General features: G+C 41.4%; 1 protein-coding gene across 7 annotated transcripts in view; it reads left to right on the top strand.

Annotated features, from left to right (window-relative positions):
* The window catches only part of slit1a (slit homolog 1a (Drosophila)), a 74,357-nt gene that overhangs the window by 40,499 nt on the left and 6,935 nt on the right, over positions 1-26,923 (top strand). For 4 of the 7 annotated variants that reach the window (XM_077729593.1, XM_077729591.1, XM_077729590.1 and 1 more), the window contains exons 9-30: positions 424-495; positions 1,167-1,330; positions 4,848-4,995; positions 9,765-9,836; positions 11,519-11,590; positions 11,699-11,770; positions 11,950-12,093; positions 12,535-12,698; positions 13,229-13,252; positions 16,100-16,244; positions 16,956-17,030; positions 17,107-17,250; positions 17,348-17,491; positions 17,564-17,730; positions 19,054-19,186; positions 21,283-21,351; positions 21,440-21,511; positions 21,586-21,657; positions 24,852-24,923; positions 25,971-26,134; positions 26,607-26,731; positions 26,807-26,904. In XM_077729593.1, coding sequence (XP_077585719.1) covers positions 424-495; positions 1,167-1,330; positions 4,848-4,995; positions 9,765-9,836; positions 11,519-11,590; positions 11,699-11,770; positions 11,950-12,093; positions 12,535-12,698; positions 13,229-13,252; positions 16,100-16,244; positions 16,956-17,030; positions 17,107-17,250; positions 17,348-17,491; positions 17,564-17,730; positions 19,054-19,186; positions 21,283-21,351; positions 21,440-21,511; positions 21,586-21,657; positions 24,852-24,923; positions 25,971-26,134; positions 26,607-26,731; positions 26,807-26,904 — 2,412 coding nt within the window. The remainder of the gene's footprint in view (positions 1-423; positions 496-1,166; positions 1,331-4,847; positions 4,996-9,764; positions 9,837-11,518; positions 11,591-11,698; positions 11,771-11,949; positions 12,094-12,534; positions 12,699-13,228; positions 13,253-16,099; positions 16,245-16,955; positions 17,031-17,106; positions 17,251-17,347; positions 17,492-17,563; positions 17,731-19,053; positions 19,187-21,282; positions 21,352-21,439; positions 21,512-21,585; positions 21,658-24,851; positions 24,924-25,970; positions 26,135-26,606; positions 26,732-26,806; positions 26,905-26,923) is intronic. The other 3 variants (XM_077729594.1, XM_077729592.1, XM_077729589.1) reach the window with 1 other exon arrangement.

Raw genomic sequence — 26,923 nt, 5'->3', positions numbered from 1 at the left:
GTTAATTAGTAGTCCGGCACATGTGTATTTGGACGCGTGCCGGCAAAGGGGGTATATAGGAGGTATACAGGCTTTGCCCATGTCCAGTACTACTTAGAAAATTAGAATACGCAAAAATAGAGAAAATCCTGTCAAGTCAGCAGCCTTCCCAAGGTCTGAACTCTACTGAGCCCATATAAAACTGACTTCTTAAAGGCTTACGACAATTTTGCAGGTATTTGGAATTAAATATGTACCAACTGTGTACAAAACTGAAACCTTTTCACACTTCTTATTCTAATATCTTGTGTAGTACTGTATTTCAAATGAGGTTTTATACATATATGGCAGGATGTGACCTTAGTTTAGAAATTTCATTTAAAAGCAAGCCTAAACTTTTTTGTTATCCTTTTCATGAACTATTCTCTTCTTTTGCTTCCTCAGAACCCTGAACAATAACAACATCAGCAGCATCCCAGTTTCCAGCTTCAACCACATGCCCAAACTGCGAACATTGTGAGTGATACTGACTGTATATGCTGTTTGAAATAACACTATCAATTGCCTCTTTTGACAGTGCTGAATTGCATGGGATCTTTTGTTCAAGACTATGTTCGACCACAATGTGATCTCAACAAAAGCCAAGAGCTATTATGCCCCCATCCATCTAAATACAACAACCACTGGTCCTTACAGACGCAAATAACCATTGGAGCCTATTGTGCAATGATGTGATTACTAAATACAGAATTATGCACAAATGAAAACAATCATGGCTGCTGCAACAATCTGACATGCCTCCAAATCCCTTGTGGTGGCCTCGCAGGCTTCTTCGCTTCCATTGGGTTACATTTTATAGTATTGCATGTGTCCGCACACGAAGATTTGCTCCAACCACCAGCAATGGCTATTCTCGACAAACGCAGCATTCCAAGAATTCCATGTTTGGAGTGTTGGGTTTTGAAGCCTCGTCTCCTTTCTCGAGAATGCTGCTTTTACCATCATTCATGTAGCGTATGATTTACTCAGTTTTGCCACAGCGGTTTGTGTGTAATGAGCTCGGGAAAAGAACAGACACGTTTGAGCTATTTGTGTCTTCACTAACAGTCAAATGGGTTGGCAATTGAGGCAGGGATCTTCAAATAGCTAATTTTCTTCCTTTTTTTTGTTTTGTGTTTGTATAACAGCCGTCTCCACTCCAACAATCTCAACTGTGACTGTCACTTGGCTTGGTTGGCCCAATGGCTCCGGCAGCGGCCTACCATTGGTCTGTTCACTCAGTGCACGGCACCGCCCGAACTCAAAGGTCTTAACGTGGCCGAGGTTCAGAAACACGAATTCAGCTGCTCGGGTAAGAAGACTTCTATGTATATCTAAGGCCACAAACATTTTATATTGTTTGCTATGAAAACACCAACATCTAAACACTACGTTTTATATTTCCTGCTGACTACCGTGACAAATGACACTGATTTATTTGCCATTAAAATCACTGCCAAATCATCTGAAATAGGTTTATACAAAGTTAGGTTGACCTGCAAGCCATTATATTTTAAGTTCCTCCACTGCCCACCTAAAGTTATCCATTACTATCCAGAACATTGTCTGCATTAATCAAAGATTTTCCGTGTTCAACCCACAAGGGGCCTCGCTGGCACAGAAAAAGAAGCATTTTCATGGCTTCTCAGGGTGCCTCAGAAAGACCGCAGAAATATGCAGATAGGCCCAAATAGATGTATTTTTGGTCAATGGAGGGCATTCAGTCTCTATTATTGTTTAATTTGGAAAATGATTGTTTCCTTAGTTGGAATATTGCAAAAGGGGCCTTGTGAGTTCTACTGGAATTTTGCATACATGTTGACAAGATTTTGGTAAAATTCCAAATTCTGCATTCATTCAGGCATGCAGATTTCACATTTATTTTTTATGTACTTATTTTATTTTTTAGTGTTTATTATTGTCTTTCCCTTATGATTCCAATGCTAACACAGCAACATGTGTACAAAGGCAGAACATGTTGTTATCATATCAAGACAATGCAAAAAGGCGAATGAGAATCTTTGCTCCACACAAGGCCATCTCACTAAAACAGCAGCTGTGGTGGTTGGTTGATATATATTCGTGTGTTTGTTTTTGGGTGTGTATCCCCCGTCTCAGTCGCTCTCCATGGGTCGTGAATTTTATGCAGCTATACAGCACGACAGTACGGGCCATTAACTATTCCTCGCCCAGGGAAAGTGACTTAAAGCGTGGGAGTGGAATCTCGGAGATATGAAAAACGAGCTGGGACTGTGTGAGCAGGAGATTACGGAAAGTTTAGGCTACACTTCATGGGAAGCTGCAGTTCCCATTCTTGAAATGATTTGTTGCACATGAGCTTCAATATAATTAACAATCACCATTCCCACTCTAAACTGGGTGAGCCTACAAACATGAATACATTATATGTGGTAAAATCCTCCAATTATATAAACACACGTGCAAGAGCATTTGGCCACAAGTTGAACTCCCTTTGAAAACTCATTATGCGACTTTTTTTGCTGGCATTCACCAGCGCATGTATTCACGCCCACGTTGCATACCTTTTGTATTTTCATGTGCACAAATGTGTGTAGTGTGTGCACTGTGACCCGACCAGGCCACCTGCGGGGGATTTGGTGCAGGGTGGCGCCGAGCTGAAAACAGAAGATATACAAGCTAAGCAAATGACCGAATGATCAGACGAATGTGTTTTTGGTTTGGCTATAAATTTCTGAAACACCGTCATTCTTTTCAGCTTTCAAAGTTTTCCAGTACTGTAAATTCTCAGTTTAGATTGAGTGGCAATTTTACTACATAATGCTCATCATTGTAGTTGACTTTGAAATGATTGATACATTCAAATCTATGATTCATTTTCACACAGAGATAAGACATTACAGTTCATCATAATTGTACAACCTCAATTTTCTCGCTCAATTGTATTCATCTTCAACACAGGTTATTTTTTTCTGGGTCGCAGTGTGCCGGAGCCAATCTCAGCCAACTTATGGCAAAAGGTGGCCTGCACCCTAAACTGGTCACCAGTCAAACAAAAGGCACGCAAAGAGAAAGACAACCATTCACAACTCACAATCGCATATCTACTTAGCAGAATCTATTTTACGCTGGTTACACTGAAATCAGGCAACAGTCAAATATACATTTATAAAAATTTACAAGTGTATATATATTTTGACACAAGGAAGATTAAATTGGAATACAATTGCAGGGAAATGGCTCCAGTGCAGAAAAACGATCATGTGTGAGTGCAACATGACATCAAATAGCGTCACCTCAAGTATACCTGTCAGGGAGCTGTCACTGTTCACACTGCTCCAGCTGTGCTGTGCACTTTCACTGATCCCAGACCTGTCAAATGTGCCATTCTCTATCAAGATGGGAGCTTTACTGTGCCTTTTGTGCCTGATCCTAGATCTGTCAAACCTCTGGCACCCTGAGATCACACAGCCTTACATTAGGCTGCTTATTGCGTCTTTGTCAACACAGTGACTGCTGTCCTATATACTTTACTCTCTGGTCTAACACTGACCAGAACATTTTGTGTGCAAAATTGAGGGAAAAGAACAGTACAGAGAACTATTTTACACCTGACTATCATCACTGGGTGCTTGTGAAAATTGCAGTTGTTTTTGCTTATACTATAGTCTGTTAATTTTTATTTAATATTTATTTTAAATTTTGTGCGTGCTACTTTTGATTTCAAATCATTATTATCATTGAAAAGCTCTTTGTATGTGTCGGTAAATTCACCACCATTTCCTCCATGTTGTCAACATGTCTCTCACTGCTCCGTGATAGAAACGATGAAATATTAATAGTTTGAAACCCAGATTAATATTGCTGTGTAAATGAGCCAACTTAAAAGTCTGTTTTATTCATTTTATCTAGGTTAAGCTAACATCTACACAGCTTGTACTATTGCACTCCCTCCCTCACTCACTCACTCACTCACTCACTCACTCACTCACTCACTCACTCACTCACTCACTCACTCACTCACTCACTCACTCACTCACTCACTCACTCACTCACTCACTCACTCGCAAGCACATTTTCACACTGTAGGAGCAGTGGAGGCACATGCTCTTCAACTCTACACTAGCTGTTAGGTACCAGGAGACGATGTGATAGCTATATGTGCTTTGTATGCAAATGGGAAGTTAAAGTGTCAAATAAAAGTGGTGGTAGTGGGATGCTGTTGCTGAATGTGCGCCACTCCATTCAGGGAGTGCATACAAAGGAGGAATATTTGAGGATAGATTAATGCATAGTATTGGAGGGCTTCAATCATCTGCACAATTGTATTATTCATTTCTTTCTTCTCGCTCTCTGCACGCCGCGCCATCCCTTTGACGGATAACCCAGTTTCTTGCTCATTGATGTTCCGGGATGTACACTTGAGCATAACGTTAAGTTTAATTCGAGTTCTGAATGTCAGTGTGATTGGTGAGAATCATCAATCTTCATCTGCTCCTGAGTACGCAGGACATAAGTAGTAGACCCTGGCCTACGGGCCAGGTTGTACTTTAGCCCAAGGAGCTGCCTCCCTGCTGCTGGACCAGTGGAAGTTAGCACATAATTCCATTCAATGAGTACTATGTTGTTAATATATGATTTTTCTTAAGGTTTCCCATACACAAGGGTGCTAGAAATTGGGCTCTCAAACCATGTTTTCGCTGAACTAATATAGTTGGTTCAATCTCACCCTCCAGGCAATGTAAAATCTCTGCTTTAGAAACTGCCTGTGTATACCTTCTGGCGTGTTGTGTCTCCCATCCTCCAGGTTAATCCCTCACTCTTTATTTACCAGTCCTTTCTTTTTCTAGGCCACCAGGATTCATCCAGTTCACAACCATGTAACATCGGTGGAGGTTCCTGTCCTGCAATGTGTACCTGTAGCAACAACATCGTGGACTGTAGAGGGAAAGGTCTTATCGACATCCCAGCCAACCTTCCGGACAGCATGGCTGAAATGTGAGTACCACTGAATTACACATCTGGATGAAATACACTTTAAAGGTTCATGAACACAATCAATTTAATAATTCTCCTATGCATGGCTTCATGTTTCTACCATTTGGACTTCTACTACCTAATCTTTAAAAAAATGTATTTCCATCTGCTCAATATCTGCCCATTTTTTTTATTCCAATTCATTCCCTTTCTGGTTATGGGCCCAAAGCTTCAGCAAGGGAACATCTCGCAGGCAACTTTGTTCAGCTCCTCCAAGGAGGATAGTGAGGTTTTCCAAGGCCAGCTGGGGGGGAAATAGTCTCCCCAGGTCAACCCTAGGTCAACCCTGAGCCCTTCTCCCAGTGGAACCTGGCTAAGACGCTTCAACAGATTGGCGTCCAGAATGTATCCTAATCAGATGCAGGTACAGGCGCCATATATTTCTGGAGCACCCCTTACATTACTCCCAGAGGAAAAGACCTTCACCTCTCATATTGTTCCCCAAGGAAAACACATTCTCCAAGTCCATAGAACACATGTAGACTGGCTGGGCAAACTCCCATGTCCATTCGAGTACACCATCAAGGGTATACGTAGAGTTATTCTAAGAATTGGTAAAAAGATTCATAGCTCTTTTTTTTGCAGACAGCTACAGATTTTTTTCCCAACTGATAGAGCACAGACAGTTTTACCAATCAGGTTCACGCAGAACCAAGAAGCACCTGACTGCAATCCACTGATTGCACTTGTTGGACAGCAGATTATTGAGAAGGTGTCCTCTTGATTGGTAGGAACAAAAACCCACAGCCACTGTGGCCCTTTGTGGATAGTTTGCCTTCCATATCCACAGCAAACACCCTGGTCTTTATTTCCAGATGGCTAGCCTTGCATAAAAGACTTACATTGAAGTCAGTTATGGTATTTAAGGCGACAAGAATTTGTTGTTTTTATGCTCAAGCTTAACCAAACCACAAACACCAAAGAACTATTTTTGATTGTGGTCGCCATCACTGCTCTGCATGTACCAGAGTATCAATCAACGCTTGTGGTGTAAACAGTTCAGAGAAATAAACAGCGGTATAACAAGGAATAAAGATGGACTTCTCCTTTATGATAGCAAATTAACGAGCAATGATGGTTGTAATAATCCCCAAGATGTTCGTAAAAATAAGGATTTTGTCCGTCATAATTTGAGTAAACTGATAGATTTTTGGAGAATGGATAAGGCAACAGATCTATTGTGCATTGAAGCCTGGTGGTGTGTGGCAATCTTAGATGTATTTAAAATATGCATGTATCACCTTTGGATGTTGCATTGTTTTTTAGCCCACGGTCTCTCACCACGAATTACTTGCTGGAAAGATATTCTTCCATTTTCACTTGGACATGATGTCTCACAGAAAAGGTGGAGACTGTGGCCTCTTATCAGCACAGATTACTGTGAAGCTCACACAAACACTTTGCTAGTTTATCGGTCCACTGAGATCTGTGTGAACATTAACCATTTACAGCCCATGTGCTGTCAGGGTTCATTAATTGCTGGGAATGCAGAATTAGAGTTTTCAAGGTTGAGAATTTGTTCTTGATTGTGGGGCTACGCCCTTTACTAGATTTATTATGAAAGTTAGTGAGTTATGAATAGTGAGGAAACTGATATCCAAGTTGTGATGGCGACACAGCAAGTTTCTAGGTCTCCTCTTCCCTATGGGGTCTGTTTATAAATACCCAGGAAGCATGGAAGCCCCCAACAACCCTGACCCATTTTGAGTTTGCTGCTGTGCTAAATGTCCTAATTTGGACGTGTAGTTCACGCTTGCGTGACCACCCACAAAGTCGTCTTGTGGCATCACATATTTCTCATTTTAATTCAGTCTTTGCCAGCCTGTTGCAACACTCTGACAGGAAGTTTCTTTGTGCATGTTGTCTTTGAAGACAACGAGGAGCATGCATTTATAAATGCTTCCATAAGAAGTCTTCAATTTGATTTAAGAGAAGGCCTGTGTTTGCTTAAAAATTTCGATTTATCCTGGTAATTCAAAAAGTCTGACAAAATTCCTGTGTTGAGTTTGCATATTCTCCCTGCACTTGCATGGGTTTTCTCCTGGTACTCAGTTTTTTCTCCCACATCCCTAAAACATGCAGGGTGGGCTGGTTGAACACTCTAAATTGCTCCTACTTATAAGTGTGAGCATGAAGGATTGATTGTCTGTCTCCTGTGATTGACTGGCCGCCAAATTCAGGGTACCCCCTGCCTGGTCCCTGAATTCAGTTGAGATAGGCTCCAGCACCCCCATTGCCCTTGTGAGGATAAGCAGTACAGAAAATGAATAAAGTCAGTTCACACGGTATTTTGCTGTGTAATAACTTCAACAGTACAATACAGCAACATTTGGAATAATTCCTTTTTTATATAAGCAAATATATTAATTGAGAAATGAACAGTCTGTCATCAGAATGGGGAATTTTCCAATAGATAGTAGGTTTTGCCAAAATGCAAATCAAAATACTTTAAAGGTCGCCCTGGCTTTCATGTCTAAGAAGTAATAAACCATGACCCTGGCAATAAACTCTAATTATCTTTTTTTGAGACCAGGATAAAAACACTCCTAAACTATCTTCACTCTCTATTTCCAAATGAAACTTTACCTCTCAGGCTCTATTTCTTCTGTCCTACCTAACTGTGTTTTCCTCTTAGCTAAATCACCATAGAACTAGACAGATTGATGATGAGGAATGAGAGAAAATAAGGGGAAGGGGCAGATGTTAAAGAGAGCACAGTAATTTGGTGCAGTGGGTTTTGATGTGTGCTTGAAGTTCATTATGAAATCAGTTTCAATTACAGGAGGGCAGTCTGCTGGGTATCAAGGCTAGCCTGATGCCTCGTTAATGAGGCACATACACACACATATTCATTATGTGAAAATAGGAAGAAATCTCACAGAGCCTATGCCCTGCACTCCCTTAATGAGTGCCGGTGTTTATAGCTTGTGGGATGTGAGCTGGTTTCTAGCAAGAACAGGTCTACTTAGCCCAAACATTGACCACAAGAGATTATTATAGACCATGGTCGGCCATGATTGAACTCTGCATTGCCTTTCTCCTGCCGTAACTTTAAACTCATGAAAAGAAAATGATGTATCCTAATGAAAGCCATGCTTAGACTTTAATGGAAAGGATCAAGAGCATTGATTGTGTTGACACTGGGGGTGAAGACAGGCACAAAACCAAACTTTCAGTATGATAGAAAGGTATGGAAGATTGATTGAAGATGGCACTGAGGGATTGATTCATTTTTTTATCAGTTGCACAGAAACTCTTCCATTGATTGGGGGATTTAGACACTTACTTGTGCTGATCCACAAGGAGTGACAACAAACACAAACTAGAGGTGCATATGGTATTCCGTCCGGCACAGCGAGATGAGCTGGTTGCTGAGAAAAAGCAATAAAAACCATACTGGGCCAGTGCTCGGCCGCTTGTGAGGGCAAAGGAACCACAGCTCCGTCACTTTGCGGCAAAGTCACAGACACATCGGGACAAGCAGACTGAATCAGAACGCGAGAGTAGGGCCACCACAGGAATCTGTGGTCTGCAATTGCCGCCATCCAAAGAATGTCATTTGCGCCGCTATATTGTCCCATATGTGGAAGACAGGCACGTTGCTTTGAGGGGGGCAGACATCAATGTGACTTTTCTGAAGTTGAGCAGCAGTGGTTTATGTTTCACGAAAACACTATGCCTATAAACATAGCAACGCAGGCCCTCAAAGGCATGCGATAAATCATAAATGTCTGTAATTGAATGATTAAATTGTGTGGAAATGTTCTCGCTCTAAGAGCAAGGCCCTCATTTTAAGAGGTTGTGGTTACAACTATCATCAATAATTTGCAGGTTTTAAATGATCCCCATTTCCTTGTGGTGACAAATAGCCTTTTAACGATCTTTACTAGGCTAGTCTAGAGCTTAGCTCCCAAATAGCTCAAGGCTCGCTTTTGCTGCTGCGCAGTAGGTTTGTAGGACGATCTGGCAGAACTTGCCCGGGTCGGGGCCTGGTAAGGCTTGTTAAGGTTCCTTTTTAAAAGCTGCCAACTGACCTCCAGATAAACAGCCTTGTGCCAGCCGCACTGGGGGGAATTGTTCTGGGACAAACTTTGAGTTGTGTCTTGAAAACGCATTGAACATGCACACCCATTTACTGTGAGCATCTGACATTAATTAGGCTGTAAAATAACTCTGTGTAGGTTCCTTTTAAAATCTTTTACCAACTTTCCTTAAATTGGCTCATGTTTCACCTCAATAGGATTAATGTTGTTTGCAGTTTCATACGAGATCATAAGTGTTGGAAACGTTTTCATCGAAAAGAAATATGACAACAATGTCAATGCCAACGCATATCCTATTTCATGGCCCCGCTAATATGCACAATGTTTTCAGGATGTCATAACTCCAACTTGGCATCACTTATTACGACTGAAGAATAGTTCTTTTCCCAAAATAATCAATCCCCAAAAGATGACTCAACTTGAGTCTAATTAAAGTCACCAGTTGAAGGACTTTAGACCTAGTTCAAATTAATGAAAATCATTCTACATCATGTTCCTGTCATGCTGAATCTCACTTCACACATGGAAATATTGTGTGAAGTTGGTTTTATTTTGGGGTGACTGAGCGGGAACTCGACTTGATTTTTGCAAAACTTGAGACTCACATAAGACTTAATCTCACATCTTATTCAGAGACGAACATAGCCTGTCATTTGTTTAACCAGTTGCATATTTTATATCCCCTAGACGTCTGGAGCAGAATGGGATAAAGACAGTTCCTCCAGGAGCCTTCTCTCCCTACAAGAAATTGCGCAGAATGTAAGCACGGCAACACAGACATGCATGACTGTGAGCAAAATGCTGTAGAATGGTGGTTTTCTTTCTTTATTTTGTCTGCACACAGAGAACATACACTATTTTCAGTTTTAGGGCAGCATGCAGAGACACTCAGATACTGCACAGTCATAATAACAGTTCTCATATTTCCAATGCCATTTGCTGGTATTTCCCTGACAAGTGCGGCCCTAGCCCAGAGTTGCGTCTGCGTGGGCAAAACATAAATTGTGGCAAACCAGAACGATGAAGGGTGTGGAGTGTGTGCTGGAAATGGCTGAGGCTTGGCTGTAAAGTGGGAGAGAGGACAGTGACAGTCCGCTTGTCCAACTATCCTATCATTCTGCCACTCTCCATAACGGCGGCGGGCCAGGACAACATAGCTACAAGCGATGCAAGAAAGAGCAGAATGTCGTCAGGGAGTCTTAAGGCTGCCCCTTTGTTTAAACACCCAACCATTTCTTTACTGAAGCCAACAGACCATATGTATACATTTTTTTCCCTTTCTTGTAAACTGAACTGAATTCTATTTTACTTGAATCTACTTAGAAATACTTGAATATTATATTTTCATGTACCTAGTAAGAACATGATCCCCTTCAACTTCGCATAAGCTATACAAATTATCACAATTATCTGCACATTATCAGTATGCACAGGTGTGCCCTTTTGATATATCCCATTATTACAATGAAACGATCCTGCTCCATGCATTGAATGATTGCCTTTCAACATTTTCCATTGTATGCTGTCAACTAGATATAACATGTATCCACGGTGCTTTATGGTTCTTGTCGGGTAAAGCCTTTTCAACATACACACTTAGGGTCTCCCATGTAGTTATACAAAACAGACATATTACTACTACTGATTCTTCATGTAGCATCAACTATACATTGCGGTATGTCTGTGTTGACCCTCTGCGCCTATGGTTGATTCAGCTGGCCGTATGCCCTCGATGGGCTCCCTCAGTACAGACAGCCTGACATATGTTGCAACCTTCATGGAATATGATCTGCAGATGTCTTAATGTCTCTCCATGGATGTGGATAAATTATGAAGATGTGATTTATACAAGTTAAATATAGTCTTATAGTATCATACATAGGTGTCTATGCTGCTGTATTTATGGCATTCTACCTCCTTTTGATCCTGTGTATTGTCCTACCCTAACAAATACCAGCCCCCCTGTCTTAGAGCTATCTTTCACCTTGTCCCAAATGAAATATAACCTAGATATGAACCAAGAGGGATACACCAATAGCCCTCACACATATGCACACATGCACCCACACATATACAAATACACACAACCGAACACACAAGAGCAGATGTGCACTCTGATGTATTGAAATTTCAAAGAAGCCTCAAATCCAGACCAACAAGACAAATGGCCACTTATTTAAAAGTGACCTCCAGAATGGGAACTTTTGCCTTTTAGCCAGGAAAATGTTTACCCTTTGTTTTTGGGTGGGGAGATTTTACAAAATCCAACATTTTAGCATCCGCCTTTAGAAAAAAATGTGACGAAAACCTGATTTTCATTCATGATCTAACACCTTCAATGCATCAACCGTGACTTGGCATGGGTGACACCAATAGAGTGTGGTCAGACCACAGCAACACTCCAATACACAACCTGACTGATTGTTGTTTCCTACCAACAGTGATCTGAGCAACAACCAGATTTCAGACGTTGCTCCTGACGCCTTTCAGGGATTGCGTTCCCTCAACTCACTGTAAGTATTTCCTCTAAAGGCTGTGTTTTTGCTTGACCACTGTCATAAATTCTAATCTTTCTTGTCATTTTGCCATGTTAAAACAATCCCTGTGTTTTGATCTCCCAGCGTGCTCTATGGAAATAAGATTACCGACCTGCCCAAGGGTGTCTTTGATGGCCTCTATGCTCTGCAACTTCTGTAAGAAGACACACTATGCAGACAGAATGGTTTCCCTCCCACTCAGTACTAACCTTTGAGTAAACTCTGTATCTGTGCATCGTTCTCCAGCTGGATTTTATAATGAATCAATAAATAAGTCTGACAAGCCCGATTGACTCCACCACGCTCTTCTCATCTTTCCAATTGTCATCCAACAGTTTGTTGAACGCCAACAAGATTCACTGCGTCCGTGCCAACACCTTCCAAGACCTGCAGAACCTCTCACTCCTGTCGCTGTATGACAACAAGATCCAAACTCTAGCTAAGGGCACCTTCACTTCACTGAGAGCCATACAGACCCTGTGAGTGAACCACTTTATTATTACAGGCACATCGACTCCATAAAGGTATCACCATATCTAGAATAGTTAAATCAGAGGGCTTTGCAAATAGTACGAAATGACAATGTATTTTACCTGTGGAATTACCTTCCTTTATGATTTTTGCCACCCCCATAAATTCTGCCAAATCCTGCTAAAATTTGCCACCGGACTGCTAGTTTATTCCAAATTATTCACCATGGAGATTGGTAAAACATTCCTTAACCAAAGGTTAAATTTGGGTGAAAAGGCAAATGTTTAAGTGTATAGACTAAGCAACATTTTTTTTTGGTGTACTTTGTATAACTTTCAGACATGTATCCCTGACTACATTATAAGCTTCTAAATGCATTGATAATGACATACCAAAGTACTTTCCTTGCAACCATTGGAACTGTTCAAATCCAAATCTTCTCCCTGCAGTCATCTGGCCCAAAATCCATTCATTTGCGACTGTAACCTGAAGTGGCTGGCCGACTACCTGCGCTCTAACCCTATCGAGACCAGCGGCGCCCGTTGTGCCAGCCCCCGTCGGCTGGCTAACAAACGCATTGGGCAGATCAAAAGCAAGAAATTCCGCTGTTCGGGTAAGTGACGGCCTTCGAGTGCCTCTCCCTTTTTAGGCTCAGATTTTATTTCACACTGGGTGTGGATAGAAATGTTAAATGAATGAAATAAATCACTCAATCTGTGTTGAGGTTGGGTTGAATCCTTCAGCTCCGCCAGAAACTTCATTCTCCATCTTGCCTTACAGTGCAGTCAACATTTGACAATGTGAGATTTCATCAAGAATTGGACAATAGTAAAAAATAAATTCTCACAAGTCACTAATAAATGCAATGACTGGAATAGAAACCCTTTCTTACTAAATCATTAACAATCACTCATGTTGGAACAGTCATGACAGCCTTTAAGAGACTTTTTGTATCTTCAGTTTGTATTTGGTGTATCATTTTACCCTTGTCATTGCCCCAGAGATCTCATATCCTCTTGTCAAATGCAGTGTGTCATATATAAACATAGTATTATATATGAATGTGTCAAAGCATAGCAGGGGTGCAGCTATGCTTTCCAAGCTCTCACTGACATCCATCCCTCTGTCTTTTCTCCATCACAGCCAAAGAGCAGTACTTCATCCCGGGTGAGTTCATTGCTACCATTGTCGCTCTCATTGCTGTGCCTTTTCATCTCAAGCTCGATTTTTTAAAAAGGGGTGCTTTAAAATACCTGTGTATATGAAAACTGACAAAAAAATGGCCATTTGCGGGCTCGACTGTGAGAACCTCTGATATAATTCTAAGCACAGTTGTCCAAACATTCTTTCTTACTAGTAGGATTCATGTAAGCTATAGTAAAAGAAACAACGTTAAAGCCCTTTTAGACTATCACTAACGCACCCTGGCGTCTAACTTTGATTGGCATACATGTTAGCAAAATACAGAGAGATAGATACATTTGGGCTGTAGTGCTGTAAAAATAGCTTGCGATACAAACAAAGGTGTAGGCACCCCTGCTTTCGACGATAGGATAAACTGTATATTCGTTATTGTTTATCATTTTTGCAATGTTTGCGCTTTTACCATATCAGAATATAAACCAGAATGCTACCTTCAGTTGCAATTTGCAAAGACATATGACCTTTAAACTGACTGATGGAAGTCAATCAACTTTTTGATTAAAAGGAAAATACGTGTTCTATCAAAGTAGGAGTGTTTTAATATGCATTCAGCAAGGAAAAAAGTGTTCTTTTTGTCGTGTGTGAACTCTAAAATCTCTCAGTGATGAAGGTAATGTGCTTCATCCCTATCAGTAAATTCTAAAGAAAATAAAGGCCATTAGGGACTGCGATTCTTATCGGCGGATTTTTCCGGGACTCTTAGTGAGGGAACTTCCAAGCAAATAACTTGTAGGTTCAGTCATACTGTAATACACCAATCTTACGTGTACACAATTTACATTAATAAGTTGTGATGATGCTGTTTAAGAGGTCAAATGTCATGCAGAAGTTCGATGAAAGCTAAATCTGATTTACATTAGACTTGATGGAATTGAAGTCACCTATCAAATAACAAAAACAGATGTGCAGCAGATTTACTGTAAGAAAAACATTACATGGACAAAAAAATTGGGGGACATTTCTCTTAGTCAAAACCCTTTAGGTCTGCTTGAATGTTAACTCTTTATCTTTCTGGTACATTTTGGACAAGTCTATGCCTCCAGCTGTGTGGGAATAGACTTTAAAAGACTAACAGATGGTGTGCCAAAGTTTGTCCAGATGAATGAATAATAATTCCCACAGACGCGAGGGGAACAACTTCCCCTAAACGCAGCCTTGCGTCCCAATACCTTTGTTCATCCACATATTATCAAACTAGAGCACTACATAGCTCCTCATCAATGAGTCATGTTGTGCCATTTTTTTAAGTGAAACGTCACATGGTATGTTTCGTCCTCTTGGGGTTCCATGCAATAAAAATGTAGCCACCATGTACTTATCAATACTAATGATGATGACTCACAAATCCCCCTTCTGGGACTCCTTGGCGACAGCGGGAAGATCAAAGCCGTGAGGGCCACTAGGGCTTTCAATTACCTCCTATCCAGCAGGAAATGCTTTTTTCCTATTGTCTGACTGGAGGAAAGTTCTTTAATGGGCTGTTTTACTGAGTCTAAAGGAAGTTATTTCTGCAAATGCAATCCACTCTTCAATCTCTAATAAAGTCAACAATGAGGCTTTGCGGTGACTCAATGATTTCAGTTGACATCCTGCCTTTTGGACACATTTTTGCTGCTCGACTTTTAGTGCCGCCCAGTTCTTGGTTGAGGTTTTTCTGCTGGTGATTGTGGGCTGGGTGGCCTGCGGTGTCCCAGTGACGTCATGTAAAAACTTGACAAGACTCAGAGAGGTGCACTGCTGTGAAGCATGCGAGAGGGGGAATGGGACATAAAATGTTAGTCTAACGGAAGACCCTGGGCTGTTACCTCTAAATGGAACATATTCATACACACTGACAGACACACACTCTGTTTTAAGTGGCTCCCGGGGCTGCTTCATTATTGAACAGCCATGATGTATCTGCCAGCGCACTTTTTGGCACGTAACATCTATTCATAGACAGAGAGGAAGTGCAGGGAAACGTCCCGCAATCCCCTGCTAACCTGTCTCCACTGTGTAGTTCCTCTATCAGAATAAAAAGTCCCGTAAAAGTACTCAACTTGTGTACTAAATTAGAACCTAGAAATTTTTGAAGCCAGGAAGCCTGAAATTTTTTGCTTCCTAGATAAGAGTATGTTTGAAGACATATAATCGTATTAAACCCGCCACCACATGGGAGGGAAAAAAAAACGTGTCTCTTCAAATTATTTTTATAATCTTTGCTTCTTTATGTTTCTTAAGGAAGTTGCATGCCAGCAAATGATTTAACATTGGTTTTGCACATTTCGGATTATTTCTATGGGAAAAGATGACTTGAGTTGTCTGGGAATGAGTTTCAAACTCTTATCTTAAGGCCCCACTTTACAGTTATTTAATAAATCTAAGAACAGTCGACAACAACTTTTACCCTGCTACTTCCACTGATCAGACTATCCGGGGCGACGTCACTCCAAACCTCTCATCTTTCATTCCCATCTCATTCGTCTTCACTTGTCTTCAGCACTTCACCTGACTGGAAAAACTCTCCTGGGGTGTCTGCTTCACTGGAGATGACTGCCCAAATCCTCTTTATCTCTCTTCTCCTTGGTACATTTTCTTTTCGCCCCAGTGCTCACCTCTCAAAAATAAGCTGCCCATTCATGTGCGCCCCTGAAAGGCAAAGGAGCTTGTGCTGCAGGCACCAAAAGTCAACTGCAAGTTAGGGATAAATCGCCAAAGAGGGGCTGATGCGTGACGGGCCTCACCAAGGGAAAAACACATGGGGGTCATCGTGGAAGGGGATGATGTCACTGTTTCACTGCGTGACAGACTTTATTTTACTCCTTTGGACAGGTGCCGAGGACGCCCGGCTGAATAACGCCTGCAACAGTGATCCGGTGTGCCCTCCTAAGTGCCGATGTGAGTCCAACGTGGTGGACTGCTCCAACCTAAAACTCACCAAAATCCCAGAGCAAATCCCGTCATCCACCACTGAACTGTAAGCAATGTCCATTAACACAAGTAGATCACTGCTGCATTCTTTTTTTTTTTTGGGGGGGGGGGGGGGGGGGGGGACGATGAAGGAAATCCACAAAATGCCAGAGATTTTATTTTTCTTATTTCCAAATGTATTTGAGATATTACTTTAGAACCCCCAAATCGTGCAGTAGAATGTAATCTTTGTCATGTTACACAGAGTTGGTAAGAAGGTATTCAAAAAGTTAATTCAACTAATGTAAATTTTAAATTCTGTGTTTCAATTGGCAATGCTAAATCAATTTGTAGGGGTGTTGTTGGCAGTAATCAAATAATCCTTCCCCTCCAACCCTCCCGGTGAACTCTCATTGTAGGTGTCTATTGCTATGAATAGCAGTGAATAGGTTTATTTACACAGTGGAGAAAAATTGAGAAAAAAATGTTTAAGGATTACAAGTGAAACTTATATATGCTGGAATTTGCCACCAACTAAATGTCTCTCTTGGACAAAAATCATTTTCACACACGCTTGGCCATTTTAAACTTTTCCTTGTCCCAGCCACACAGACTAAATTAGAGATTAGATTGGATTTCATAACTAAAAATGTACTGTGCTAACACAAACAATAAGTCACATATACATGAAATTACTAAAATCATTAAAAAAAAGTCAAATACTTGATTTTAAATCTACATTGTGCGTTTAATAAGAAATTCCAATCATTGTATCCAGGCGCCTCAACAACAATGACATCACCACTCTGGAAGCCACCGGAGTGTTCAAGAGCCTTACGCAGCTCAAGAAAATGTGAGTATTTCATCTGAAATTGTGCCCTTCAGCTCAAGATGACAAGTTATCTTTATCCTCCGTTTGCTCTCCACAGCAACCTCAGCAACAACAAGATTACAGAGGTTGAGGATGGCGCCTTCGAGGGCGCCTCATCCGTCAACGAGCTTCACCTCACGGCCAATCAAATTGATACTGTCCGTAGCGAGATGTTCCGTGGCCTGGAAGGCCTGCGTATGCTGTAAGTTACTCGCTTACATTTTTGCAGTCAGTCCTTCAAATAAGAAGCAGTGAGTGCTTGCGTCAATCCGTTTTAACCACTCCAATTGTAACCACAGAATGCTAAGGAACAACAAGATCAGCTGTATCCATAATGACAGCTTCACCGGCCTCCACAACGTGCGACTTCTTTCTCTCTATGACAACCAGTTGACCACTATCACCCCCGGAGCTTTTGATACCCTGCAGACTCTTTCTACTCTGTGAGACTGCATTTCCCCCTTCTTATTAGATCTCACTGTTTTACACTTATTTACACATTATCTCATTGATAGAAACCTTCTGGCCAACTCCTTCAACTGCGACTGCCGCCTGTCCTGGCTGGGGGACTGGTTGAGGAGCAGAAAGATTGTTACGGGGAATCCTCGCTGCCAGCGACCAGCCTTCCTCAAGGAAATCCCCCTGCAGGATGTGGCATTGCCTGATTTCCGCTGCGAAGAAGGTAAGTGCATACTTACAACATGAGAATGAGTGTATACACAGACTGTTAAGCGATTTTGCATGGAAGTTGCTAAGTATGTTAGAGAGGCAGAACTTTTCGGGAAATTTAACAGCAACAAACGAACAAAAATGAATCTGGCTTCGGTTCCCAAAGACTGCGTCATTAAATTTGAATATCTTGCCCTACTATGATCAATTTACCCATCAACATCAACGTCCTCGAAATCATCTTCAGTCCGATAGCCTAATAATCTTTGAAAATATCACACCATTTCATTACAGAGCCATAGTGTGATTTTTCATTTCTCAAAAAGATTTTGTAGACTGATTTTGGAGTCTGAATAACTGGCACACCTGCTCTAAAGTTCCAAGATCAAAGGTTTAATGGTCGTATTAAGGACTTGTACAAATACAAAAATAAATAAATAAAAATAATTAAGGATGGGTACGGTGGCCAAGTGGTTAGCACATTGGCTTTACAGTTATTGCTCGTGAGTTTGCTCTGGGTATTTTGGTTTCCTCCCACATCCCCTAAACACATATGGCAGCTGGTTGAGCAATTACATTTCTGTAATTATGAGTGAGAGTGTGAATAGTTGTTTGTGCCATTTTGCCCTGCTATTAGCTGGCGACCAATTTAGGTTGTCCCCCCCACCTACTGCCCAAAAGTTGCCTGGAATAGGCTCCGAAACCCACCCCCCTTTCCTTGTGAGGAAAGTGAAATAATGGATAAAAAAATATAGAGACGTGGTAATCATCCTTGCCATTTGTCCAGTGTCATACTCAATTTGTCAAAGTTTAGTTGCAGCTATTTAACTCCAGGCTTTCTAAGTGAGGGCCTCATAAATTGCCAGTGATCATTTTGAATGATAAGCACCATTGTCCAGCTCTTTGTTTACTGAACCGATTGCAGCTCAGAACTTCCTAAGCCGCTTGTCGATTTAAGGCTGAGTGGAGCTATTGAGCGGTTTGCTTTATTGACCAGTCAGCTTATTTGCAGCTGAATAATGTTAGACGTGTCTCCAGGCCTTAGCCAGCTTCCATTCTTTGTCCAGGCTAGTCAATATTATATTACTGAGGCTCCTTTATCTCTTTCCCGCTAGACTTCCTATCTTTTCTTTGTCTCAATTCCCCGCTGTCACTTTGAGAGATTGTGCTATATGTGCTTTGTGTCCCGTTTTGAACTTTTCATTCTTTCAACACTTTCTCTCGCCTCACTGACAGCTCCGATCCTGGCCGTAATCTACATCTCTACCACAGTCTTTTGTCATCTAACTGCTCCGTTTTCAATGTATAACTCCTCCAATTTCCTCTCTGTCGGCAGGCCTCGAGGAATCAAGCTGTGTACCCAGACCTCAGTGCCCCAGCGAGTGTGCTTGCCTGGAGACAGTGGTTCGCTGCAGTAACAAACACCTGCACACATTGCCCAAAGGAATCCCCAGAAATGTGACGGAACTGTAAGTGGCTTTTCGAACATATAAAATTTCCTGGATTTAACTGAGAAGGGTACAAAGTCTAAACAGTATATGCAGTACACAGAAAATTTGGCGATCTTCTTAATTAACAACAGTTTCCTGCAGTATTGGTTTTCGGGTTTACTGGTCAGTAGGACCGGAGTACAAAGCAGCAATCTGGAAAAACTAACAGTCATTTCAGTCCACAAATGACTTTCACCTCGAGTTGAATATTGGCTATCCTTGGTTTGTTTGTTTTCACTTGTGATTTAGCCACCCATGCACTTTCATTCCACATGACAGCATAGTTTAGAATCTTGTATAGTTAAATTTTTGATACTCATCCAATTCGCTTCTCATTGACGCCTTGCGAGCAATTATGGCTTGTGCATGAAAATGAGTCAGAGATTCTTTTGGAAAACACAAGAATAGACCCAGATATAACAATGGATATTTATCAAACTGTAGAATTCCAATAACCATATATAATGGATTACTAATGAGCACCGGAATATGCTATAATAATGTTTCTGAAACAATGTTTTTGCTCTTCTGTTCAATATGACGATACGAGCAATTGTCCATTCAGCAGCGGTATTTTTTTTAAGGTTCACTTCAATTGGCTCATTCCCAGGTGGATTTGTTCAATATTTCCATGGTGGATATATGGAACGAGCTAGGTTACCATGTAAAATATAACAATAATGGGGGGAAAAACATGGTAGGTTTATTCTTTAAAAGGGTTTTGGGTCTAAATGTTTTTGTTTGGTTGCATGAATATTGTGTTTGGCTGGCAACCACACAAAGGTGTACTCCCAGCTCTGGCCCAAAGTCAGCTGGGATGCAGTGCATTTCAACCCTAACACTACAGTGATGATGCATTGATAGGTGGAGATTCCCAAACACTTGTACATGTCGTGTGACAAACAGCAGAGGCAAAGAAAAGACATCAAATCATTTTGGAGACGAGCGCTAAGAGGAAAAGTGGCCAAGAAGCCCCGCAGTTGTTCTCGCAGACATTCTTCTTCTTGTATGCTTCCCTGCAGCCCTCGGGGCTAACACTGATGTCACTCTTTCACTTGTGTCCAAGGATCAGTGTGTGTGTATATGTGTGATGCCACGTGTGTATGCGTGTGCATACTTGTGTCTGGGCCAAAAGCCTGTCCATGAGCATAGGGGAGCAAGAGGACATTTTAATGAGCACTTTTCAATGGAAAGGGGAGGGAATGGAACTTTCCAATACTGCTGCAAGTGGTTCACACATAGACGGGCAAACACACACTCATACAAGAAGCACAAGCCTTGAGGCCTGTCATTGTCCCAGCAGGTGTGACCAGGTGGGCCTCTCTGCTCTGGCCTTTCATGTTGTCATCTGGAGCGTTCGCAACACCGTCATTATCTAAAGTGTCCGGCGCACCATCATTACCTATCATTACCCGGCAAGCCAAAGCTTCTAAATCACCAGTACGGCCCACCAACTCGTGAATACAAAAAGCAGGAGAAAGGCCCCTGCTGCTCCTCTCAGCCCATTTGCCAGGGTGATAGTCCTCTGCAAGCATTTTGCATTGGCAGCGTCTGCATCCTCGCAGGCATAATGACAACGATGGTGGGCTGTAAAACAGTACAAATACACATAGGAGTATGTGTGTGTGTGCCTCTCTTAAGAGGTCCAGCATGTTGGAGTTTGCCCTGTATTCTTTCAAATTGACTGCTCACGGCACTTTTTATATACATCCTTCAAATGTAGCAATGAGACAATTCGCCAAAAGTTCTATGAATGCAACAAGTTTAGTATCTGCTTGGATTTGGACTCTTAATAACAGTGTAAACAATGTCTAAACAAAGCCCTATTGCAAGCCTTTTCTTTAAACCCTAATGCGTCTCGCAGCGAGACTTCCACTCTCCAGCAGCTGCACCGACTTTGCCGTTCCAACAAAAGCAACATATTTCTTCAGACCTTGATGGAAATATAGCTTTGACCGCCAAGGAATAATAGTGATAGTAAACTACGGACAGCATTATTTCTCTCTTTAGTAGAAGTGGCATTAAATTATGAACTATACAAAACTTGGAATGAATGTCTTTTTTTTTCCCTTCAGGTATCTGGATGGTAACCAGTTCAGCGTGCTACCAAAAGAACTGTCCTCCTTTAAGTTCCTTCAGCTGGTGTAAGTCTCCTTCTTGGTCCCATTTCAAAGAACTCCGGGATGAAATAAATATGTTTAATTCTATTGTTTTCATTGGTGTTTTTTTTAGGGATCTGAGCAACAATAAAATCAACTCTCTGACTAACTCCTCATTCGCCAACATGAGCCAGCTCACCACGCTGTGAGTGTGTCAAACTCTATTAACTCTGAAAAAATGTTATATTAATACCCTGTTGTTTCATCCATATATTGCAGAATCCTAAGCTATAACTCCTTGCGATGCATTCCCAAAATGGCCTTCAGTGGACTTCATTCACTCCGACTTCTGTGAGTTCCAAAATATGACGCTTTATTTCAGTTATCAAAGGGGTGGTCTGATTTTTATTGAGGATAAAAACAAAATGACTGAATGGCTTTCATACAAACCACATTTTTAAAAATAACTCTTCTAGATGCTATTACAATATGTAAAATTTAAAGTAAGAAAAGGAAAATTAGTGAAAGCTTAAGCAAAAGTTCTTTTTAGAAGTTTGAAATTAGCCTGCGTGTATCATTTAAAAGAATATTTGAGAAGCAGAGGAGGCCAGCAGATGTTGGGGGATGTTTGATCAACTCCAGAGGAATGGGCCATCTAAACAGTTATGGCTTCTTATGAATACTCACACACAAACTCAGCCCCTGACCCATTTTTTTTCCTCCACGGAAGTAGCAGCTTCTGCATCCGTAGCCCACACCTTACTGGGACCACTGTGAACAATCACCATGACACTGATTACCCAAAAATGTTCACTCTCATTAACCGTAATGGCTTTGACGGAGCCTGCGAACCTTTGATTGTTACCCTTTGCTGACTGTGGCCTTCTAAGTTGGAGGAATTAGTCCTCCTTCTACATCATGACTATCCATCACTTGATAAAAATATAATGATGCTTGGGATGAACAATTTAATGACACTCTTATATTGCCGATTGCATTTCTATTTAATATAACATGGCATAGTTTTTGGTTGGCAAAACTGCAGTGGAGGGGAAAGGTCTGTCCCATTTCCCCTAAAATTTGGTCCGTGGTCATGGGCTTTACACCTGTGGCAGACACGGCTGTTGCCCACACATTTACTCTTGTTATACTTAATACACGTTGCGGCCGCAAAAAAAAGGAGAAAAACAAAAACAGTCAGCCATAGTTTTGATACCCTAATGTAGAAGCATCGGCTTCCCATGTGTACTCTTCAGAAACACTGTTTTTTTTTTTACTAGCTCTTTATGGTGGGTTTTGACTAAAAAAGAACACCATTACGCCACTCAAAGCCTGAGAGGCCTTTTAACGCCCGGCAAGCGCGCCGCTCGGCCGTCATTAGTTTGATGTCGCCTCACGAGCTGTGCTTTGATCCCTAATGAAGCGCCATCCGTTATTTCTGCTCATACTCACTCGCACCAGACCCGCGTCTACAAAACTGCCTGTGAGACGCCATTTCAACCCCCTCCACCAATGGAAGCCACACACGACTCTCAAACTTCCATCTTATTAGTCCACATCAAGCTACGCTTTAACACATTTTCGATGATAGATTTACGTAAAACTGACAGTTTTTTATGTGATCTTTTGTCCGTACTGAAAAGACTTGAAGGAAAATTGCAACCACATTTCCAAAAGTCCGGTTTCTGTTGATGGTTAAAAAAGAATCTCTCTTGTATGAAACCTGTTGTTTTGCATGTAGGCGCATGGATTACAGTAAAATGTTTTTAAAAATATTTGTATAATAGCTAATTGATTAACCAAAGTAGAATTCTGACGCCCTTTCCCCTACGAGGCAACTAAACCCCAAGCAACAATGTGCTTTAATGAATGGGTTTTTACTTTAAATCTCTATTTGACAGCTCAAACTTTGGAGATTCACAGAGAGCAGGAAGTGGGAGCCGTTAGAGTAGGATAGTCATGTGCCCTGAGGTGTCAGCGCCTTTACGAAGCCGCACCTTTAGCTTTTAACACAGCAGTAAAGACGAGAAACATCATTAACGCTTCAAACGCAACACTGGGTCAAATATGGCCTCGGTGCTGTGCGGTTTTGCTCGGAGAGGTATTCCACGTGTATGAAATTTTGTGGGTTTTTGCTGCCTATTAATAAGCTGCTAATTGGCCTGCTGGGTATTAGGTGTGGGGGAAGATGAGTGGGGGGGTGAGCCGAGGCAGCGCTAGTGTGTGGCCCACATGGCGGGTTGAGCGGGAAAAGAAAGTGTTATAAATTAACATTAATCCGGACAAAAAAAGCGGAATGGGTTATATAAATAACTTGCATATTTTAAGAGTGAGTGGTGTCAAAAGTGGAGACTCATTAATGGAGTGCAGGTATAAGCAGAGGGATGTGGAATTTTGTTCAACCATGAAAATGATGTGTGATTCCATGATTTAGAGCTGCATACAAAATAAAGAACGAGAATCATCACTCTCATTACTAGATTGGACCAGGTTATGTCCCAGAGTCTCCTTGGCTGCCTTCTCCCTTGAGTGCTCTGCCAGGCTGGCATACTGCTGGCTGGCAAGCACACGCGCCTTCACAATCAGCCCATTTAATTTGTCTCTATTCACTTTCTTTGTATTGAGTGCGGTTGTGCCAGTTGCTCTGTCCTGATTGGTATGCCCTGCAATAACATTGAAAGACAATATGATATGATTTAATTGTCCCAAAGCAAAGACAATGGACACATAGTCAAATTGTCATCTTTAGTGACATGCAAGAGTAAATCAGTCAAAAGGCTCACCAGGCAATGATTATGTTGACAACACTGACAAGTTCATTATCAAATTAGAGGTTTTGTCGGTGGAAATGTGGACATGTTGTTGTGGTTAATAGGTCAAACCTGTCGCAATAGGTGAATAACCACAATATACTAGCGACATTGTTGCACTAAGGTGTCTTTTTTGACTTTGAGATCCCTTTCTGGAATATGATTTCACTCCCTTTCCACATTTTCTTTTTCAAGCACTGTCTTACTTTAATACAAATTGAGAAAATGTGCCCTACTAACCTCTCCAACCTATTGCATCCATGCATATTAAGGCTGTGTTAATGTCATGATTTTATGCATGGTTAATGTGAACTGAATTTAGACCATAATTCCTGAACTCCTAGCACACATTCAGAATTGTGGACTAAAGTTCCATACATGCACTTAATATGCTGCAACCCTATTACCCTTTGCTTCTGTACTCATGTTGTTGGCCCCAGCAGCTAGTCACACGCCGAAACTTGATAGCATCCTGCTCCAGACTTCAAGAGCCTTACGTATTTGCACCGGGCTCAACTAAAAGCTGAAAGCAGCTACCACCCATGTCGTGTTCAGCCAAATATTAACTTCTATGTTGACATCTTCCTTAGCAATGAGGACTATTGTTTCACTATAAATGGAATCAATGTTTTTACTCAACACCACCTGATGAGTCATTGGATTAAAATCAAGGGTGGATACATTTTTATGTGATGGATAATTTCTCTCTGACTTTCTCACACTTGTCCTGCTTAGGTCTCTCCATGGCAACGAAATCTCAGAGCTTCCTGATGGCATCTTTGGTGACGTGGCATCTCTTTCTCACTTGTAAGTTTCTCTCTCACACACACACACGCTTGCTGTATTCAACAGCTTATCTCATAGCATCTGCACTCATACACCCACACACACACACACAGTCATGTATACATATGCTTTCAGGCAGCAGTGTGGCACACAGTGGCCAGTCTGTAGCTCTTTGGTGGGCTCAAACTCACTCCTCTTACTCTAATTGGGTGTGCTGCGGTTAAAGCGCCGCACAGACCCCTTCACTGTCACATCTCTATCTCCAAAACACACATTTGTTCATATGGTCCACACAGATCGGTGTGTTTATTTATGTCTGCATTTTTTTTTTTTAATACACGTCAGTCCTGATCAATAGACTTATCAGGATGAGTGAAGAGAGATGAGCGACATGCTGAAGAGGTTAGAAAGCGGGAGGCCCGTGATCTTTGCTCCTGGTCAAGTTGCATCCTTGTTTGCAGATGTCAGGTGTCAGCTATTGGCACGGCCTGAAAGATGAGCCTGTGCGCCGCCATAATGGAGGTGTATCGATTGAGTGTGAGGACATAGTCCGCATTGATCGCTCTGTGACTTAAGCGCTTACGAGCGTCTCGTAGTCACATGTTGGCATAGATGGGAAACAATCATCTTACTCATCCTACACAAAGAGGCAAACAAAAGTTAAAGATCTTATTACAGTTTCTGTGGCCCTAAAATTTCATCAAAACTTCTTTTATTAAATAATGAATAGCTTTCTTCAAGTGGAATAATTCATTGACATTTTAATGTCAATTCAAAATTCAAATGAGCATTTCATCTGCACATTTTAGTTTATACCAAGTAATAATCATTAAAATTTCTAACTTTAATAACTTTATGACGTGTAAAATTGGGTTTGCTATCAGTCTCCTGATTTCTGCATTAAAAGTGTAGGGAGACACCAGCTGGTCGTCAACGTTATTACACATACTTGAGCAAGTTAGAATAAGTACTAGTACTAGTCAAGTATTAAAATAAATGTATTGAGATGATCATATTGTATTGTATGTAGTTCTTACTTAATGTTGAAAGACTATTTCCTCTTCTCAGAGCAATTGGCGCCAACCCACTGCACTGCGACTGCCGTCTACGCTGGTTATCTGATTGGGTGAAGACCGGATACAAAGAGCCTGGTATCGCCCGCTGTGCTGGTCCGCGTGGTCTGGAAGGAAAATTGCTTCTAACCACGCCGGCAAAGAAGTTTGAATGCACAGGTGAGCTGTATTGCATATTTTCTTATTGTCATCCCATTTTTATATTGAACAAGTATAATTATTCATTCATTTTCTGAACAAGCTTATCCTCACAAGGGATGCCGGGGGTGTTATTCAGTAAATTGCTCAAAACTAATGTATGAAATATGACCAAACTAAAGTAAAATAAAAATAAAAAATTACTATGCCGGACAAACAAACGTACATCATTTTATGTGACAGGCGTTTTTTAAATACCTGCAAGTCAGTCATTAACCTGTGCTAACCTCATACTAAAATAATGATTAGTTTGAAGGGTATGACAAATAGATAATAACTTGTTGATCCTAATTTACATAATTCATTTAAAAAGAAACTGTAAATACAAGCTAAACTGAGCGAGTCATCTTACATGGTGTGAACACGTATTTTCTATCTCTTGAAATGTCGTTATTGTCTCCAACACCGGCTTCCCATATTTCCATTCGCATAGGTGAGGTGGACACAATGGTGCTGGCCAAGTGTAACCCGTGTCTGTCCGGCCCGTGTCAGAACCAAGGCGTGTGTCGCACTGACCCGGTTGACATCTACAGGTGCAGCTGTGCTCCTGGATTTAAGGTCAGTCACTGTACTTTAACTTATGCAAAGGTGACGTCGCAATCTTGTCAATTTGTCTGGGGATTCTCATCACAGGGGAAGAACTGTGAAACGGCTCTGAATGCCTGTGTGAGCAACCCTTGTGCCAATGGAGGGCGATGTCAGGTGACTGATGACGAAGAAGGGCAATACAGGTGAGTGCTTAAATATAAT

This window comes from Stigmatopora nigra, chromosome 12 (assembly GCF_051989575.1).
Source record: "Stigmatopora nigra isolate UIUO_SnigA chromosome 12, RoL_Snig_1.1, whole genome shotgun sequence".
NCBI lineage: Eukaryota > Metazoa > Chordata > Actinopteri > Syngnathiformes > Syngnathidae > Stigmatopora > Stigmatopora nigra.
Note: the sequence above shows the minus strand (reverse complement) of the source record. Positions and strands in the feature narration are given on the sequence as shown.